At 39.2% G+C, this 19,472-nt stretch overlaps 1 protein-coding gene across 1 annotated transcript in view; it reads right to left on the reverse strand.

Moving 5' to 3' along the window:
* rin2a (Ras and Rab interactor 2a) overlaps positions 1 to 16,130 on the reverse strand; it is a 39,120-nt gene extending 22,990 nt beyond the window's left edge. The window contains exons 1-5 of the mRNA XM_058651822.1: positions 15,906 to 16,130; positions 10,939 to 11,040; positions 8,378 to 8,481; positions 3,587 to 3,797; positions 2,821 to 2,932 (exon numbers count right to left, since the gene is read on the reverse strand). Coding sequence (XP_058507805.1) covers positions 2,821 to 2,932; positions 3,587 to 3,797; positions 8,378 to 8,481; positions 10,939 to 10,995 — 484 coding nt within the window. The 5' untranslated portion in view covers positions 10,996 to 11,040; positions 15,906 to 16,130. The remainder of the gene's footprint in view (positions 1 to 2,820; positions 2,933 to 3,586; positions 3,798 to 8,377; positions 8,482 to 10,938; positions 11,041 to 15,905) is intronic.
* Positions 16,131 to 19,472: the final 3,342 nt, after the last annotated feature.

The raw sequence follows: 19,472 nt of genomic DNA on the forward strand, positions 1-19,472 counted from the left end.
CATGACTAACATATATGTGACCATGAAAACAAGTTAATATATGTAAGTAGACCTCCATAACTAACATATATGTGACCATGAAAACAAGTTAATATATGTAAGTAGACCTCCATAACTAACATATATGTGACCGTGAAAACAAGTTAATATATGTAAGTAGACCTCCATAACTAACATATATGTGACCATGAAAACAAGTTAATATATGTAAGTAGACCTCCATAACTAACATATATGTGACCGTGAAAACAAGTTAATATATGTAAGTAGACCTCCATAACTAACATATATGTGACCATGAAAACAAGTTAATATATGTAAGTAGACCTCCATAACTAACATATATGTGACCATGAAAACAAGTTAATATATGTAAGTAGACCTCCATAACTCACATATATGTGACCATGAAAACAAGTTAATATATGTTAGTAGACCTCCATAACTAACATATCGATGTGACCATGAAAACAAGTTAATATATGTAAGTAGACCTCCATAACTAACATATATGTGACCATGAAAACAAGTTAATATATGTAAGTAGACCTCCATAACTAACATATATGTGACCATGAAAACAAGTTAATATATGTAAGTAGACCTCCATAACTCACATATATGTGACCATGAAAACAAGTTAATATATGTAAGTAGACCTCCATAACTAACATATATGTGACCATGAAAACAAGTTAATATATGTAAGTAGACCTCCATGACTAACATATATGTGACCATGAAAACAAGTTAATATATGTAAGTAGACCTCCATAACTCACATATATGTGACCATGAAAACAAGTTAATATATGTAAGTAGACCTCCATAACTAACATATATGTGACCATGAAAACAAGTTAATATATGTAAGTAGACCTCCATGACTAACATATATGTGACCATGAAAACAAGTTAATATATGTAAGTAGACCTCCATAACTAACATATATGTGACCATGAAAACAAGTTAATATATGTAAGTAGACCTCCATAACTAACATATATGTGACCATGAAAACAAGTTAATATATGTAAGTAGACCTCCATAACTAACATATATGTGACCGTGAAAACAAGTTAATATATGTAAGTAGACCTCCATAACTAACATATATGTGACCATGAAAACAAGTTAATATATGTAAGTAGACCTCCATAACTAACATATATGTGACCGTGAAAACAAGTTAATATATGTAAGTAGACCTCCATAACTAACATATATGTGACCATGAAAACAAGTTAATATATGTAAGTAGACCTCCATAACTAACATATATGTGACCATGAAAACAAGTTAATATATGTAAGTAGACCTCCATAACTCACATATATGTGACCATGAAAACAAGTTAATATATGTTAGTAGACCTCCATAACTAACATATATATGTGACCATGAAAACAAGTTAATATATGTAAGTAGACCTCCATAACTAACATATATGTGACCATGAAAACAAGTTAATATATGTAAGTAGACCTCCATAACTAACATATATGTGACCATGAAAACAAGTTAATATATGTAAGTAGACCTCCATAACTCACATATATGTGACCATGAAAACAAGTTAATATATGTAAGTAGACCTCCATAACTAACATATATGTGACCATGAAAACAAGTTAATATATGTAAGTAGACCTCCATGACTAACATATATGTGACCATGAAAACAAGTTAATATATGTAAGTAGACCTCCATAACTAACATATATGTGACCATGAAAACAAGTTAATATATGTAAGTAGACCTCCATAACTAACATATATGTGACCGTGAAAACAAGTTAATATATGTAAGTAGACCTCCATAACTAACATATATGTGACCATGAAAACAAGTTAATATATGTAAGTAGACCTCCATAACTAACATATATGTGACCGTGAAAACAAGTTAATATATGTAAGTAGACCTCCATAACTAACATATATGTGACCATGAAAACAAGTTAATATATGTAAGTAGACCTCCATAACTAACATATATGTGACCATGAAAACAAGTTAATATATGTAAGTAGACCTCCATAACTCACATATATGTGACCATGAAAACAAGTTAATATATGTTAGTAGACCTCCATAACTAACATATATATGTGACCATGAAAACAAGTTAATATATGTAAGTAGACCTCCATAACTAACATATATGTGACCATGAAAACAAGTTAATATATGTAAGTAGACCTCCATAACTAACATATATGTGACCATGAAAACAAGTTAATATATGTAAGTAGACCTCCATAACTAACATATATGTGACCATGAAAACAAGTTAATATATGTAAGTAGACCTCCATGACTAACATATATGTGACCATGAAAACAAGTTAATATATGTAAGTAGACCTCCATAACTAACATATATGTGACCATGAAAACAAGTTAATATATGTAAGTAGACCTCCATAACTAACATATATGTGACCATGAAAACAAGTTAATATATGTAAGTAGACCTCCATAACTAACACATATGTGTGATACAAGCATTCGATGTCACCTTTAAAATAGATAAAACAGATTTCGGCTCTCCAGATATGTCGACTACGCGAGTACAGCAATTCATTAGGTAAGCCTAATTCCTTGTATTTCCTTGGTGGCCAATGACCAAAGCAATCTGTGAGTACAGACAAGACATTTACTGCAGGCGGGTACTTCCCCAGAATACTTAGTCACTTCATTCCCTTTAACTGGCACCTGCATGACATGACACCACTGCAGGAGAAAACCTGATGGTAGACTTCATCCATTGCAAATGAAGAAAAAAACAAAAACGTGACACGTCTTAGAATACTTACTGTACTGGCTCTCTTTGACGGGGAAGTTTTTGACTGGAACTGCAGAGTCTTTGTCCATTCGGAGAGATATGACTTTCCTTTGTAGACTGGCAGACTTCCTCACCACAAACGTCTGAAAGCCAGAAGAGGAAAATACACTGAAGACGTTCTTAATTCTTGTTGAAGGTTGAACTTCAGACAGTGTTGGAAAAGTATTAACTTGGATCAACGATCAGGGTTCCCGCACATTTTTACAAATCCATTTTAAAAACCTTTCCACAACTTTTCCACAATATTTTACTCAACTTCCATGATGTAATTTTAGTAGTTTAACAAAGGTCGGTCCCTATAGTGACTAATGAAAACTGTAATGAGGCTCTTACTTTATGAGCTAGCCCTATCACAGGCTGTGTGGCAAAAATGGAACATGGAATTTAGAATAGTCAACAAGTCTTGTATTTGACATTGGAAAGCCACACATGTCCAGCCTTTGGTTTAAAATAGGTTCACAAATATTCACACATACAAACTGTAAATGAGACACATGAGTGACGACCAAATGTACAGCTTCCTAAATCATTCACAGTCCTGGAAACTCCTGGAAACATTTTCAAATTAGTCAAACTGAGGTTTCTATGTGTCTGCCAGCAGCAGAGGGGCTCTTTAGGCTTCAGTACATAACAGTACATTTGTGCACAGTAATGACGTAGCAGCCCGCTACTGCTACGTGCATATAGAGGAAACACTGCACATGAAGCCACAGTGAATGCTGCTCTCCAGTTCTTACCCCAGTGGGCTGGTTCTGCAGTATGGATGTGGCCTCCTGGTGGCTGAGAGATAGCAGTAACCACACAGTGTGCGTATGCACCAGTCTGTCCAGAACACTGAGCCGACGATGGAGGGAGTCGTAGCCGGAATCTCTCGCCCCAGCGAGTCCTGTACCGATTCCAGCACAAGGTGAAGCCTGCAGGAAGAGACCTCCCACCTCCTCACTAAGCCTGAAAACAAGGACAGAAGATTTCATCTACAGATTGATGTTGTAGATGTAACACATTGCTTTATATCTTCTCTGAATATATGCACATGTACCAGGGAATCTTTTGTTTGGTTGTCTTAAACAATGACAATGACAGAATCACATCAATGAAACAGCAAATACATAAAACAATGTAATAAACACCATGATATATTGCACCACTTGCTATGCACACAATACAACACACAAGGAACTTGAATTGAATGCATTGGAGAAAAGGTCATTTTTTAAAGATTTCCAACTCCAAACCGTCGGGGCACATCTGATGTGCCAGGGCAGGTTATTCCAAAGCCGAGGGACTGCCACTGCAAAGGCTTGGTCACCTCTAGGGATGTACATGCTCAGCAGTTCAGCCAGATACTGAGGTGCCAGCCCATTTAAGGAATTAAAAACAAACAATAAGATTGCATCCTAAAAAGCACTGATTGCTAGTGCAGCGAGGCCGGAGCTTTTTAAAAACTTATTTTTAGGACAGAGCTGATTTGTTTGTCAAATTTAGAAGCACAATCAGTGGTCACACTGAGATAATGAAGGCTTTATATTCTATTCTATTCTATTCTGTAACACCCAGACTTCCCGACAATGATCATTATCTGTATTTCTGATTCTGATAACAAAAACCCCTAAAATGACTTCCGTACTTCCTTCTTGTTTTTCTTCGAAGGAAACAAAAGTTGGTTAACTGTATTATCAAAACTTAAGGGCCATACAAACATAAAACTGCAGTCCCTGTGAGTGTCATACTTACAAGTTATTACAATGGTGCTTTGAAGGTACAGTAAGCAGTTTTTTTTTAAATTTTTGTTGTTATTGATGAATAATTCCATAATAATTTCTCAGCACAATGTAAAACAAGTGATCTAAGAGAGACAATAACACTTGTGCACCTGCTGTTTACAGCTTTTTGCTTATTCTGTCTATGAGAGGTGACTTAAGCCCTATTCAGACGGGATCAGTCTTACATGGAGAGGAGGAGTTATGTCATTTTACCACAGGACATCTGTAATATTAATGGCCAATTCACACTTGATAAGAAATCTCAGTAAAAACTACCACTATTGTGAGGGGTAAATTGGGGTAAATCGCTCCATCTGTCCCAGAAGTGAAGGCTGAACTCTGTTGTTATTGTTGATACACTATATGGACCAAAGTATTTGGCCAGTAAATGATCTACGGAATGAATAGGTGCAACTCCACATTAAAAAAACAGTCTGTGGTTAATTTCATCAGGAGGAAAGTACCAAGTGCTAATGGGGTTGTTTTCAGAACACCCGTGTTTCACAGGTAACAGCGTGTGTGGAGCTTCAGGACACATTTAAAACATAGAAAGCTCTTGGCATGGCTGGTTTTTGGGGTATAATTAACAAACGGAGGCTGTTGAAAGTCGACAGGTGGCTGGTTTATTTAATAATGTTGTTTTAGCAGCTCGCCTCAGGATGAGCTAGTTTTAGCCTCTGATTTCAGAGGTTAAAGAAACATGTTTAACCTGTGAAATAGCAGTAGCACATGGACTGCTTCTATCGGAGCGCTTATATCGGAGATTTTAGAGGCAGTACGACAGAATCCGATACTCGTTTTTTGGCTGATATCGGGCTCTGATGCGGATCAGAACATCCCTAAATTACTCTAATAGTTTTCCACCTCTTCTACAAGTACTGACTTGCTTCACTCTCTACACACAATGCTTTACCTCCCCCTGACTCTCTCTCTCTCACGCACACACACACACACACACACACACACACACACACACACATAAGACTCCTAAAGTACATAAATTACTGGGATTATTGAATCTGTTATGGTGACCAGCCTTTTTCCCCACTTTCTCACACTTTTCAGGTACTTTCTGAATATCACAGTAGCAATGACTTGCATGAGGAAAGTTTATACACTCAATGACACAGTAATCCTATTTGACATTATTACCACCCATTTGATTTGTCAGGAGTTTTCTGAAAGATTGTACATGTTGATAATATCCAGATGCAAAGAGTGAGGGGAAGAGTGAACAGTTCTCGGAGCTGTTATTTGCTGATTCCTGGCATAGCTTTGTGACAGCTATGATTCATTGTGTGTCCATCACACACACGCACACACACACGCACACACACACTACCTAAAACACTACCAAGGCCCATCAAGAGCACTCTCTGCTGGTAGCCACGTACAGAACATAAAACATCAATCACAGGTTGGGACACAAGAGTCATATCTACATCTACACATACACTTAGACCCAAAAACAAACATGAATTATGAATTTAAAAAACAGATGTCTGTATCAAATTTTCTTGTGCTCACTTGAGCTGTCAAGAATTTGTCTCGGTCTTGGATTACACCTGATTTTCAACCACTATGTCACGTCACACTACTGTGCCACAAAAGATTGTCTGGTGTGCCATGGGAAATTATCTAATTTCACTTATATAATAATAGGCCCAAAAAAATGTATTTTTTGTTGTTTTTTTAAATGTCTGCACGTAATTGTTCAGCGCTGGTGCCAGCAATGCAGTGACTGGTAGAGAAATACTCCATGTCAGTGGGAGGCACCTTATAAGACAACAGAATCAGCCATGTACTGTATTAAGCTGCAATGTGAGCACGATGTTTGATGTTTGTCGATCAGTTAAGTCGTGTTTCAGTCTGCGCTCCGGTTATGAACGATTCAGTGATAGCGCTGTGTCATTCAGGTGAACGAACTGAACTGAATCATTCACTGAAACGATTCACTCATCTCACACATAATGTAAAAAGTGCTTAGCATAACAAATACATAAAGGCAAACGTTGCACTGATTTTTTAATGCAAGATTGAATTGTTCCACCACCTTTCATAGTTTCTGCTTCTGCATGTTGAAACCTACATTATAACAAAAACAGCAGACCTTGACCTCTCAGGTCCTCTCACTCTGAGGAAAAGGTATGTGTACTGGTACATTAATGGCCCTTTTCCACTATGGTCCCAGCTCACAAAATAGTACCTACTCAACGTAGGCGGAGTCATCGCTGCACGGCTGCACGAAACTGCGGTGACTTCATTTTAAAACGACAAACACCAACGAGTGACTTGTAAAGCAGTTGTTTTCAGTGTAACTGAATCATTAGAATCAGTTATAAATATTAGTTCAGTACTTCCTCCATGACCGGAGCACAGACTCCGTCTGACACAGTCACTGGACTGAAATACAGCGGCAGGATTTGTGATGGCAGCAGTGCTGTCGCTAAATACACCAGACTCCTCTGTTAAATATTGAGATTTTAGACATTTCCCTGGTAATTGTTGGAGATTAACCCACGTTTTTAGGATTTTTAAGTATTTTTAACTGATCTAAAGTTCGGCACTGTTCGTCTTGATTCTTGTGTCGGACGTCTCTTCCTGACCAATCAGTGGCCGGCAGTCTGGTGACGTCATGCATAATTCCCTACTCAGCACGCTTGGAACCTTGCTAAAAATACTAACAATTCCCAAAAACATGCGTTAATCTCCAACATTTAACAAGGACATTTTCAAAATCTCAATTTTTAACAGAAGATTTTGGTGTATTTAGTGACAGCATTGCCGATATTGTGCACGAATCTGCAAACTGTCAGACTGAGTCAGACTGAGTCTGCGCTCCGGTCATGCAGGAAGTAAAGAACGATTTGGTGAATGAATATTTTGAACAAATCTTTTTAATGAACTGATTCCGATGATTCAGTACAGCGCGAGTAATGGAAAACGACATGCCTGATATCAAACTGAGTAGAGTAGAGCTGAGTAGTGCTAGAACTGTGTAATGGAAACACACCATAAAGTGACAATCCATCACAACTCATCAAGAGCAACGTTTGTGAAACAAATGAATTGAACACAGTAAATGATACAATTAATACAAAATATTAATCAATACATTCATTCATTCATCTTCTACCACTTTATCCTCCACATGAGTGTCGCGGGTGGTGCTTGTGGCAATCCCTGCTGACCGGGCGAAAGGTAAGGCACATCCCGGTCATCAGCCCATCACAAGGCCACATAGAGACAATCCAATCTCACACCCACAGTCAATTTAGTGCGTCCAATTTTAATACAGAATATGAGTATTGGGTCATGTATCTCTGTCAATAATTTGGTTTTGTCCAATATGTCTCTGAAGAAGCCTAAAGCTTATACAAAAAAGTAAGTGAGGTCTTTGCATATGACCACAAGCATTTTTTTTTAATCAATTTTATATTAATTCTGTGACTTAACCCAAGTTAAAAACTATTTCAAAATGTTTGTCCAAACCAAGCCTGAACTCAAGATTCCAAGTCCAAACAGGCTCAGGTGGAGTATTCATGCTCCTGATTGAACTTGCCATCAAACTCAAAATGTGCTTAGAGTGGAGTGTTGAGAGACTGATTGTGCAATAAGCTGCAGGTTTGGTATTTGATCAAATGTAACGAAACGAAGAGGCACAGTGTACACTATCTGTGACCAGGCAAAGTCATGGTTTACCCTCCCAAACGTCTGCACATCTACCTCCAGTGCCATTCATATAGACACAGCACTCAAGCTCACCCAAGAAGTGTCTTGTCTGCCTTGTGGTCCTCTTCAGCAGGTTTGGTCTTCTTACCCATCTCTTTCTTCAATGTGCCAATATCCAAGGCAAACGAGTCGATCAACTGCAATGAGACAAACAGAACCGCTTAATGAATAAGCTGATCACACGTCAGTTTGCACAGAAAAACTACAAGGTAACATCTGTGAATTGGCACCGCCATGGCCTTATCCAGATGGAAACGGAACTTTCCCAATACAACCTTTTTCCGTAAAAATAAAAAAAAAGTCTCTAAACGCTGTAGTGCATATGTCAGGCCTCTATGTGGCAGTGTTACAGTTAGAAGTGGACATGGAGTGTGTGCATAAAGCTTCTGCGCTGCGTACATTTTTTTATTTATATAAATAAGTTTTATTTGATTAAGTTTACATTACACTAAGGACTATAGTGACAAAGGAAATTAAATAAATGTTATCATGAAGCAAAGAGACCGAACAATCTCCAAACAACAACGAAGACAGCACGAGCAAATGCAAGAGCAAGACAGAGGTGCTACTGTGACTATGTAGTGGTTGTAAACACCAAAACTTATGGCATTTTCAGATTTTCTCCTTCTGGGTTAGGGTTTCATTTTAATTTTCACCAAAATGTCAGTTCTGTGTGGATAAAAACCTGAAAGAATACAAAACAGAGAGAGAGAGAGAGAGAGACTTCCTACTACTTACAAAGGAACACTGGGAGGAAACAATGTATATAAACAAAGTCTGTGGCAAGACATACATAACTGTGCTGACGACAGAAACCACGAGATGTCACAGAAGTCACTCTCCATTGTTCAGAACTGAAACTCATGGTAGAAACCAAGTTACCAAACTGAGCTTGGTTTTAACTTACACTTACAACTACAGTATGATTCTGTGGCAGACTGGTGGTTAAATATTTAAATAGCAAACAACAATCTAACTGCACAATGGTATGTGTTATGTGCATTTTATTCTTCATGGAGATCATCAGCTGTATCCCTGGGATGCATTGGATCGTGAGTATAACTCATCCTTACAGATTTTAAACGCATCAGAGACACAGGACGTGGACCAAAACACATCAACTTGCATTTTCAATCTTTTTTTCCAGTGTGGCTCTGACATCATTTGGCTAATTTCCCAGTTCTCTCTCTTGTTGTGACATGTGTCTGTTGAGTAACATCATGGACACTGTTTCAGAAGAGAAGGGAAACAATGACAATGAGTCACTTATTTAACAGAAATGGGTTCTTTTCAATTATCTAGAACTCGAGAACTAACTGAAGTGATACAAACACCAAAATCAAGAATCTTATCAGCAGGAAAAAAACTGCTTTTCCACAACAAAAATAGTACCTACGCAACGTGGGCGGAGTCATCACTGCACGGCTGCATGAAACTGTGGTAACTTCGTTTTACACACGACACACACACGCGCACACACAAACAAGTGACCAGTGAAGCAGATGTTTTCAGTGTAACTGAATCATTAGAATCCATCGGTCTGACACAGTCACTGGACTGAAATACAGCGGCAGGGTTTGTGATGTCGCTTGCGATCAGCAGTTGTGACGCCAAATACACCAGACTCCTCTGTTAAATATTGAGATTTTAAACATTTCCCTGGTTGTTGTTGGAGATTAACCCACGTTTTTTTAGGATTGTTAAGTCTTTATAACTGATCTGCAGTTCGGCGTGATTTCTGTGTCAGATATTTGTTCCTGTGACGACACTCTGACAAATCAGTGGCCATCACGCATAGTATCACCTCAGCTCGCATGGGACCTCGTCAGAGCAGGTACTACAAAAATGTACCTAGTATCAATTATCTGGAACTCACAATGAGGATGTTTTTGAGTAAAGAATAATTGATGAGAGCCTTGTTTCACTTTGTCTGATGAATCCAATGCACACTTCTCTATTTTCCTTCTGTTAAGCAATTCAGGAGAAATTGAGCTTCACAAGAACAAAAAGTGATCAAACAGAGTCCTCCTCCTCCTCCTCCTCCTCCTCCTCCTCCTCCTCCTCCTTCTCCATAACTACGTCCAGCTTTTAGCCAATAACTGTAGGGTTTGCTGCCCTCCAAACAAAGCAGCCTTGGCCATAACCGTTTAAACCTGGTATTGAAGTTTTTTTCAGGAAAAAGATTTATTTTTATTATGGAATGATTCCATTTGATTTGATGCCAGCATGGATGTAAGCTGGAATGTGGTTAATAAGGAGAGTCTTATGTTAATTGACTAAAATCTTTTTCCTAGTATCCCCGCTGGAAGCCATGTTTTCACTGCGAGTGAGCCTGCAGGTTTTAATCTTCAGGGGGTAAAAGCACAATCAGCGCTGACTATGTAACACACACTTACTCAAAAAGTATAACAACACATGCAAATGTGGTCTGAAAGATGGGATCTTTCTGAAGATGCAGGACATATTTGAACTTAAAGCTGAACATTGTCTGAGCAGGTCCTGCATAAATACGGTGATTACAGCATTATTTCACTCCTGTGTGTCAATACAACGTCACAGTGATGTCTCAGCACAAATGAATGAATGTACAGTACCTTGAAGAAACTGCCCTTCTCCTGCCTGCAGGGTCGACGGACAGTAACGGAAGACATGGTGAGTGTAGTGTGCCCTCGGTCGGTCTCTCTCTGCTGAACTGTCTGTGAATGAAAGTCACATGTCAACACAGGGACAGAAGGCAGAAGACAGGCTGGTTTTCATCTCACCCCCCCCCCCCCCCCTTTCCTCCTCACACCTCCATTGGGAATCTGTTGGGAAGACCCCTCTGGTAAAAAGGCAGAGGGGTTTTGGGCATCGTTTTGGTTGGAACAAGACATTTGTGTGTTTTGAGTGTGATTCACTGTCCAGGCCTTGTAAACAGGACAAGAAAATAAACTGTCAAGTGCCCAGTGACACACTCAGCAGCCTACACTTCCACAGACTGGTTTATGTTATCATCCGCTGTTTCTCAAATGGTGGGTTGCAACACTAAACTGGGTCAGGGGCCACTTTCAGTGGGTGACAGAAGTGAGCAAAACCTTTTATACCATTCAACAGTTCCTCTATATGCTCTCCAACGACACACCGTGAGCTCAACAAGAGATTTCAGTGTGAGGGGGCAGCCTCCACCTTTCAGCAAATCTTTTTCTCTTCAGGATAAATAGAAAGCTGTGCAATCTTATACTCATCAAACTTTTCAGACAGTATTTTGAGAAACACCAGCTGGATCCTGAGACTACACGGTTGACAATTAGGCAATTATGGCGTTTTTCCACCGGCTCTACTCGCCTCGCATCGGCACGGCACAAACACGACACGATTAGGTTGCATCGCCACTACAAAAAAAGTACCTACTTAACGTGGGCGGAGTCATCACTGCACGGCTGAGTGAAACTGCGGTGACTTCGTTTTATACGCGACACACACGCACATGAGTGACTAGTGACTTTACACCAGACTTCTGTAGTTGTTGGAGATTAACCCACGTTTTTGGGATTGTTAAGTAGTTTTAACTGATCTACAATTCGGCACTGTTCGGCTTGATTTCTGTCCACACGTCTCCGGAGTACAGCCTCCTACTCCACAGACTACAGCGGCAGCGGTCTGTGATGCCGCTTGCGATCGCCGGCGCTGTCCCTAAATACACCACTCCACTTTAAAAGACTCCTGTTAAATATAGAGGTTTCCCTGGTAGTTGTTGGAGATTAACCCACGTTTTTAGGATTGTTAAGTAGTTTTAGTGTTAAGTGATCTACAGTTTGGCGCTGTTCGGCTTGATTTCTGTGTGGGACGTCACTTCCTGTGACGGGACTCTGGCCAGTCAGTGGCCGGCAGTCTGACCAATCATCGCATAGTTACCTACTCGGCATGCTTGGAACCTCGCCGGAGCAGGTACTAAAATAGTACTAGTGGAAACGCTACTTAAACCGTGCCGTGGCGAGGCGAGGCGAGTAGAGCCGGTGGAAATGCGCCATTAGTTAGAAGACTCTGAGAGGTATCTCAAACTCTATCATAAAGGCTGAATTCTCTTTAAAGGTCATGCTCAAAAAAAGGAACTAAAACTGTACCACACATGTTGGGGTAAGGGTTTCGGTTTTGATGGAATTTATGATCATATACAGTTCCAGTCTAACATTGGAACTCAATTTTCTTTTTTTAATTACACATATTAGCTCTTGACACTCCAGGTGAGGACCTCATGAATCTGAGAAATGAACAGAAGTGTGCAATGCTGTCGTCAAAGCAAAACGTTGGCTACTCTGAATAATCTAAAATGAAATATAACACTTTTTCATTTACTATGTAAATTAATAATTTTACTCAAACCTCTCTTCTTCAATTTTAAATTACAATGTAGAAAATCATAAAAACTAAGAAGATATACGTTAAATGAATTTATATAGCCTGTACATTAGCACAGAAGATTCTCTCACCAATAAACAATGCAGCTCCTGCTCCTAAAACTGAAGGATTAAGAGAATAGATCTGTACTTTTCATTACAGCTTCAGTGTTTCTGATGAATGATCGAGTCTCTGAAGTTTCCAAACTAGATACTCTCCTCAATCTTCCTGTGCCTTGAAATCATGTGAGCATTTATTGTATTTTTTTGTCAAAACGATGTCATTGTCCCTGAGCACATAAAGCAAACATCAGTAAAGGTGGTCAAACAGGAAACTGGACTACCAAGGCAATGTGCTCATATTGCATTCCTGACTTGAGTTTGAGACAGACATTTGTTCTAGTCTACTGTGGCCCTAACACTCAGCACTAAGTACATTAGCAGAATTCTGAGCAGATTGGAAAACCAAGTTCTTGGCCAGTACCAGCTAACAAATACTCTTTTTTTTTTTTATGTATCTACAACACACAAGTATATAAATACAGCTAATAATAGGTAGGGTTACACCCTGAGAAAAAAAACCTTTAAACACAAGTGTATTTACCATGCAAACAATAGATGAAACACCAATCTGTGAGGTGGAAACATTTTAGGTTGAGTCATAAATCATCATGTCATACAGCAGAGGATCCAGGCTATGACAGTTTGGAGAATAAGATCAAACGTGAGAATGATACAATACATATTGCTGTGGTGTATTATAGCTAATCACAGAACTCACTGCAATCATTTTGAAGCACTGCCTACTTTTGTTTACATAAATCATAATTCAACACTTTGTATAGTACACCTCTGCAGCTCATGAAACAGCTGGTTAATTTTCATGGTTTGCGCCATGATAATAATAATAATAATAATCCACACCTCAACAGGCAGTGACTTGTGAATTGACCCTGATTTGTACATGAAACACAACATTTTGTCATTTTAGATATTTGTGCCATTTCCCGTAATTTCTACTGTGTGTGTAACAAATATTCCTCTCCCATAATGAGGAAATAAACAGCTCACAACCTGACTCAGCTAAATTGGTATTTAAACTAGCATGAGGATGGATGTGAACCAACCCCTTCTTTCTTAAAACACAAAACCACATTTAAACAACAGGCAGCAGCTTCAGTATCTAAACTCTCAACCATGAAGCAAAATACAAGTGAACGCTGGATTCAATGTTCTTGTTGCTTTCTTTGAAAGCATGGTACAATATTAATGATTGATGACAATTTAATTTTTCTATGTTTTTAACATTTATATCATTCTAATAACTGGACTTATTGAACCCAATAGGCACACAGCCATGCATTCTTTTTGTTTTACTAAGTCTGCCTAAATGGAGTTTCATAATTTCTTTCTAAATGTGTGTATTGTAAAATATAATTAGATATCCTGGTGAATAAAATGAGGAGATAAGAGATCTCATTTTTCAGTCACACAAGTATATGTATACAGTACATGTTGTCACGTACATCTTTATTTTTTTTTTTTAAATCAATATAACAAAGGTTCAATAAGCAGTATATTGATCGTGTATGTATTGCACCAGCAATGAGATATAACACATACAATAAAATGAATGTTTGAAAATGATGTTGAAATTTTATGTGTAACAAATGTTTTTTTCTGCCCATGGTCTGTGTTTATATAGTGCTTTTCCAGTCTTGATGACCACTCAAAGCTGCTTTACACTACAGTTTTTGCCATTCACCCATTCACACGCATCTATGTGCAGCGCATTTTTCTATCACTCATATTTCATACCCATTCATACGCTGCTGGCACAGCCGTCAGGAGCAATGTGAGGTTAGAGGAGCAATGTGAGGTTAGGGAACCAGCCAGGAACCCACAACCTTCCTGACAACACGCTCTACCACTGAGCTACTGTCGCCCCTAAGAAGTTCCTTAAACTTTAACACAGGAGAAAAAAAACTCTCTTTATTGAGATAAATATGGATGTCAAATAATTTCACCCAACACAAAATTAAGTTGTTATTTATGCATGAAATAAATATATATCTTTCTAATGACTGGTTTTCCAATACAAAAGTATTGGTTCTGAAAAATAGCCAGAAACATTACATTATGCTCAATTCAATCTAAGAAAAGGGGTTTGTAGCAACCGATAACATAATAACGGCCAAAAATGTAATAACGGCCAATAACGTGATAAGCTATTACGTTATTGACAAAAAAGTTATTACGTTATTGGCTCAACAACTTTATTACATTATTGGCAATTTATTACGTTATTGGTTTTATTACATTTAAATTATTACATTATTGGCCGTTATTAAGTTATCGGTTGCTACAGGGTTCCCCAAATAAAACGTTAGAGGAACACCACCCTAAACCAGTGATTCAAAAGACTGGTTCAGGACCCACAGGTGAGTCACAGGAGATGTTTTTGATTGCCCAAAGAAATCTGCATAATTTAACAACCTTTTCATTAAGATATATGCTAAAGTCAAGTTTTAATCAATTCAGCAAGCATTGCGTACAAATGATTTGTTTGCCAATGCAAAATGATATTAGGTGTTACAGAAACGGAGATCTGCTCATTATAATCTTTATAATGTATTTTGGGTCACAATAGTTTGCCATCTTTAAAAACCATGTCTGAAGTTTGGGAAACATTGTCCTAAACCACATCCCATGTAGGCCTGCTAGTCTTGGAAGGTACATTTTCATATTTCCAAGATATTTCCAACAAACTCACTATGTAATTGTTGTTATGCTCAACCCGATATACGCCGAATTGAGGATTATTGAAAAATCTTAAATCCCGCTTCAGGATTAACCGGTCGTCCTATAAAAAACATGTGATTATTAAAATAAATGTTAGTTTAATGTGTCACTGTCACGCATGGTCAATCAGAACCAGAATCACAATCAGAATCAGAATCAGGTTACTTTTATTATCCCGAAGGAAAATGTTGTGGATGACGTCGCGCAACAGGTGGCGATAAAACGTACAACAACACGTCCCGTAGGAGTCCTCCCACATTCTGCTGCTCTGGCACTGACACAAAAGCAGCACTGTAGTTTTAAAGTAAGATATAAACAAAAAAACACAACTGTACAAACAACTATAAACTGACACTACAAAGAAAAGCTAACTTTGACTGTACCTTTTAAGGAGTGCGTGTGGCTCCAGTTTGGCACACGAAAACTATGCTGCTCCGAGAAGATGCCGGGAATGTAGCTACCATTGTCGCCGCGTGTCGACGTTCACTCCGCTTCTTCTAAGTTTAGTTAATAGTCAAACAAAACATTCCTCCAAGTTTGAGACGAGGAATGTAGGTGGACGCCGGCTCGCTCCATGTTCCTCAAATATTCGCTGCTGCTTTGTTCTGTGTGTGTCAATTCTCACATAACAATCACGCGACTTCCGCCTGGGTTTTTCAAAATAAGATACCTGTGTCTCGTTTTCAAAATGTGAACTAAAAAAAGTTTACTTGCGCTTCCTATTTATCTCCTCGTACAAAACACGTTTAATATCACTGTTAACATTGTTATGATATTGATATTGCTAATATTGATAATGGTGGAAATAAACAAACACGTTCTCTTATTCTAAAAACTAACGTGCATGGTGTGCTTGGTTTTTCTTCCACGCTTAACGCTCTTGCTGCCCGCTTTAACCCACAGAACTGCAAAGCAACAACAACAAACCTGATTTAACTTTCACATCACGTGTCCTCACTGAGGAAGAGGAGGTCCCATGTCCCTCTGCGAAGCTTGGATAATCTCAGATCTCAGCAGTAACTGCACTCTGAAGCAACTTTTCCTAAAATAACAGAATCAGACACAGAAATGCTCAATCAACTCAGGGGCCAAAAATTGAGTTTCATGACAGCTGCTCCAACTAATAACAGAAAAATAACACTTAACTATAAAAAAAACTAGATAAATATTTACAGCTGCATTATAGTATGTTAAGACAAATACCAATATAAGATATATAAACAGTAAATACAACAGTGCGACTCAAGAGGGATCATAAGATAGGATAGAACAGGATGGATAGGCATTAAAAAGAATAATCCTGAACAAGTTATCCCATAGATATACAGTTCCCTTCTCTAAAAGTATTGGAATAGTGAGGCCAAGTCTTTTATTTTTGCCATAGACTGAAAACATTTGGGTTTGACATCAAAAGATAAACATGAGACAAAAGATGAACATTTTAGCTTTTGTCCAACATGAAAACCAGAGAGCTGTCTATGGGTGAAAAACAACTTCTTGCACGTATAAAGGAGAATGTATCAAACATGTCTAACCTGAATGTGTGACATTTTGGACTTGTCCCCAACATGATGTAGATTAAGCTTCATATCATCTAAGACCCTGTTCAGACCTGATGTTAACATCCATCCTGGCTGGTCTGGCTATGGTTCTTTGCCTAAACACATGCACATTCAAGCCTTTATTACCTCTATTATATGTGTATATATATATATACTGTATATATATATATATATATATATATACATATATACTGTATATGTATATGTATATATATATATATATATATATATATATATATATATATATATATGACACAGTAAATATACATAATACACAGTACATTTAAAACAGATAATAAACATAGAACACATGGAACACACCCCATTGGGTGACTAAGGAGGTGCGCACAAGCCTGAGGGAACGTAATGCTGCCTTCTGGCACTCAGAACAGCGAGGGCCAATCTGAACCGGGCTATCAAGGCAGCAAAACGCGCCCACAGCCAGAAGGTCCAAGGTTTCTTCCATGACCCCAGCAACTCCAGACAACTGTGGCAGGGCATCAAGACCGTCACAGACTACAAAGCCACACCCTCACCCTGCCGAGACGACATCAGCTTCCTCAATGAGCTCAACAACTTCTTTGGGAGATTTGAAGCTCTGAACAACTCCCCAGCGAGGAAAGCAATCCCCCACCTCGATGAACAGGCACTCAGGCTCGAAACCACTGCTGTACGGAGAGCCCTGAGAAAAGTTAACGCACGGAAAGCATCTGGCCCCCATAACATCCCAGGACGGCTGATCAAGGAGTGCGCAGACCAGCTGGCCTGTGTGCTCACAGACATCTTCAACACGTCACTGATCCAGGCTGTTGTCCCCCCGTGCTTCAGCTCAGCATTCAACACGATCATCCCCCAGGAGCTGGTACACAAACTGGGCCCCCTAGACCTCAACACCCCCCTGTGCAACTGGCTGCTGGACTTCCTCACTGACAGAACCCAGTCTGTCCGTGTGGGTAACAATACTTCAAGTGTCATCTCCCTGAGCACCGGTTCCCCACAGGGCTGCGTCCTGAGTCCCCTGCTGTTCACCCTGATGACCCACGACTGTCGTCCCAGGTACAACACCAACCACATCCTAAAATATGCGGACGACACAACAGTTGTGGGCCTCATTCAGGACAACAACGAACTGGCCTACAGAGAGGAAGTGCGACATCTGGTGGACTGGTGCAGGGTGAACAACCTGCTCCTGAATGTTGACAAGACAAAAGAGATCATCGTCGACTTCAGAAGATCCCGACCCAGCCATACACCACTCCTCATCAATGGCACAACGGTGGAGGTCGTCAGCAGTACCAAGTTCCTGGGGGTCCACATCACAGACAACCTCAGCTGGACACTTCACACTACCTCCCTGGTGAAGAAAGCCCAGCAGCGCCTACACTTCCTGCGGTGCTTCCTCCACCTTCTACAGAGGGACCATCGAGAGCCTGCTGACCAGTGGCATCTCCGTCTGGTCTGGGAGCTGCAAGGCCTCCGACTGGAAGTCTCTGCAGAGGGTGGTGAGAACAGCGGAGAAGATCATTGGGACTCCACTCCCACCAATCAAAGACATTGCACACAGGCGCTGTCTAACCAGGGCTCACCAGATCCTCACTGACCACACCCACCCCCACCATGGACTGTTCTCCCTGCTGGCGTCTGGCAGGAGGTTCCGCAGCATCCCCTGCAGAACAAACCGACTCAAGAACAGTTGAGGCAGTTGGCCATCAGACTGCTAAATTCCAAATAACAATTTAGCAGTTCCCCCCCCCCCCCCCCCCCTCCCGACACTATCTGTGCAATATTTAACTGTTTTTTTTCTTTTCATATTGCTGCTTACAGTTTTCATTCCTGTTCTCTTTTTGCACTATTTTTATATATATTTATATACATAAAAACTTATTTATTTTTTTTATTAATCATAGTTAGGCTGAAAAACTTGGATACATGTATAGACATTTACAGTAAGATAAAAGACATTTCCCATCAAAAACTCAGAAGTGACAAAAATTCAATGCTATGTGTTGGTTTCTTATCTGCTGCCAAGCAACGAAATTTCGTTGCCAGTTTTCACTGCTGTGTATTCTGTGCAATGACAATAAAAGGAAGTCTAAGTCTAAGTCTAAGTCTAATTATACAAAGTCACATTCAGATACAAAATCTATTAAATAGTACTCAAATAAGGTGCAAACCACCATCCAACCAGTTTTCTAAAAAAATATTTCAAATTAAGTGCAAATAATTTTTATTTATAAAAAGTGCATGTATAATGTGCGTGGTAAAGTATCAGTCCCTTTTGCCTGCTGAAAAGTGACTGTACCCTATAACTCTGGATTGGTAGGGGTTACATTCTCTGTATTTTCAGCATGAACAGTAGAGGAAACCAGGTGCATGTACAGTGAATTT

Source organism: Solea solea, chromosome 15, assembly GCF_958295425.1.
Source record: "Solea solea chromosome 15, fSolSol10.1, whole genome shotgun sequence".
Lineage (NCBI taxonomy): Eukaryota > Metazoa > Chordata > Actinopteri > Pleuronectiformes > Soleidae > Solea > Solea solea.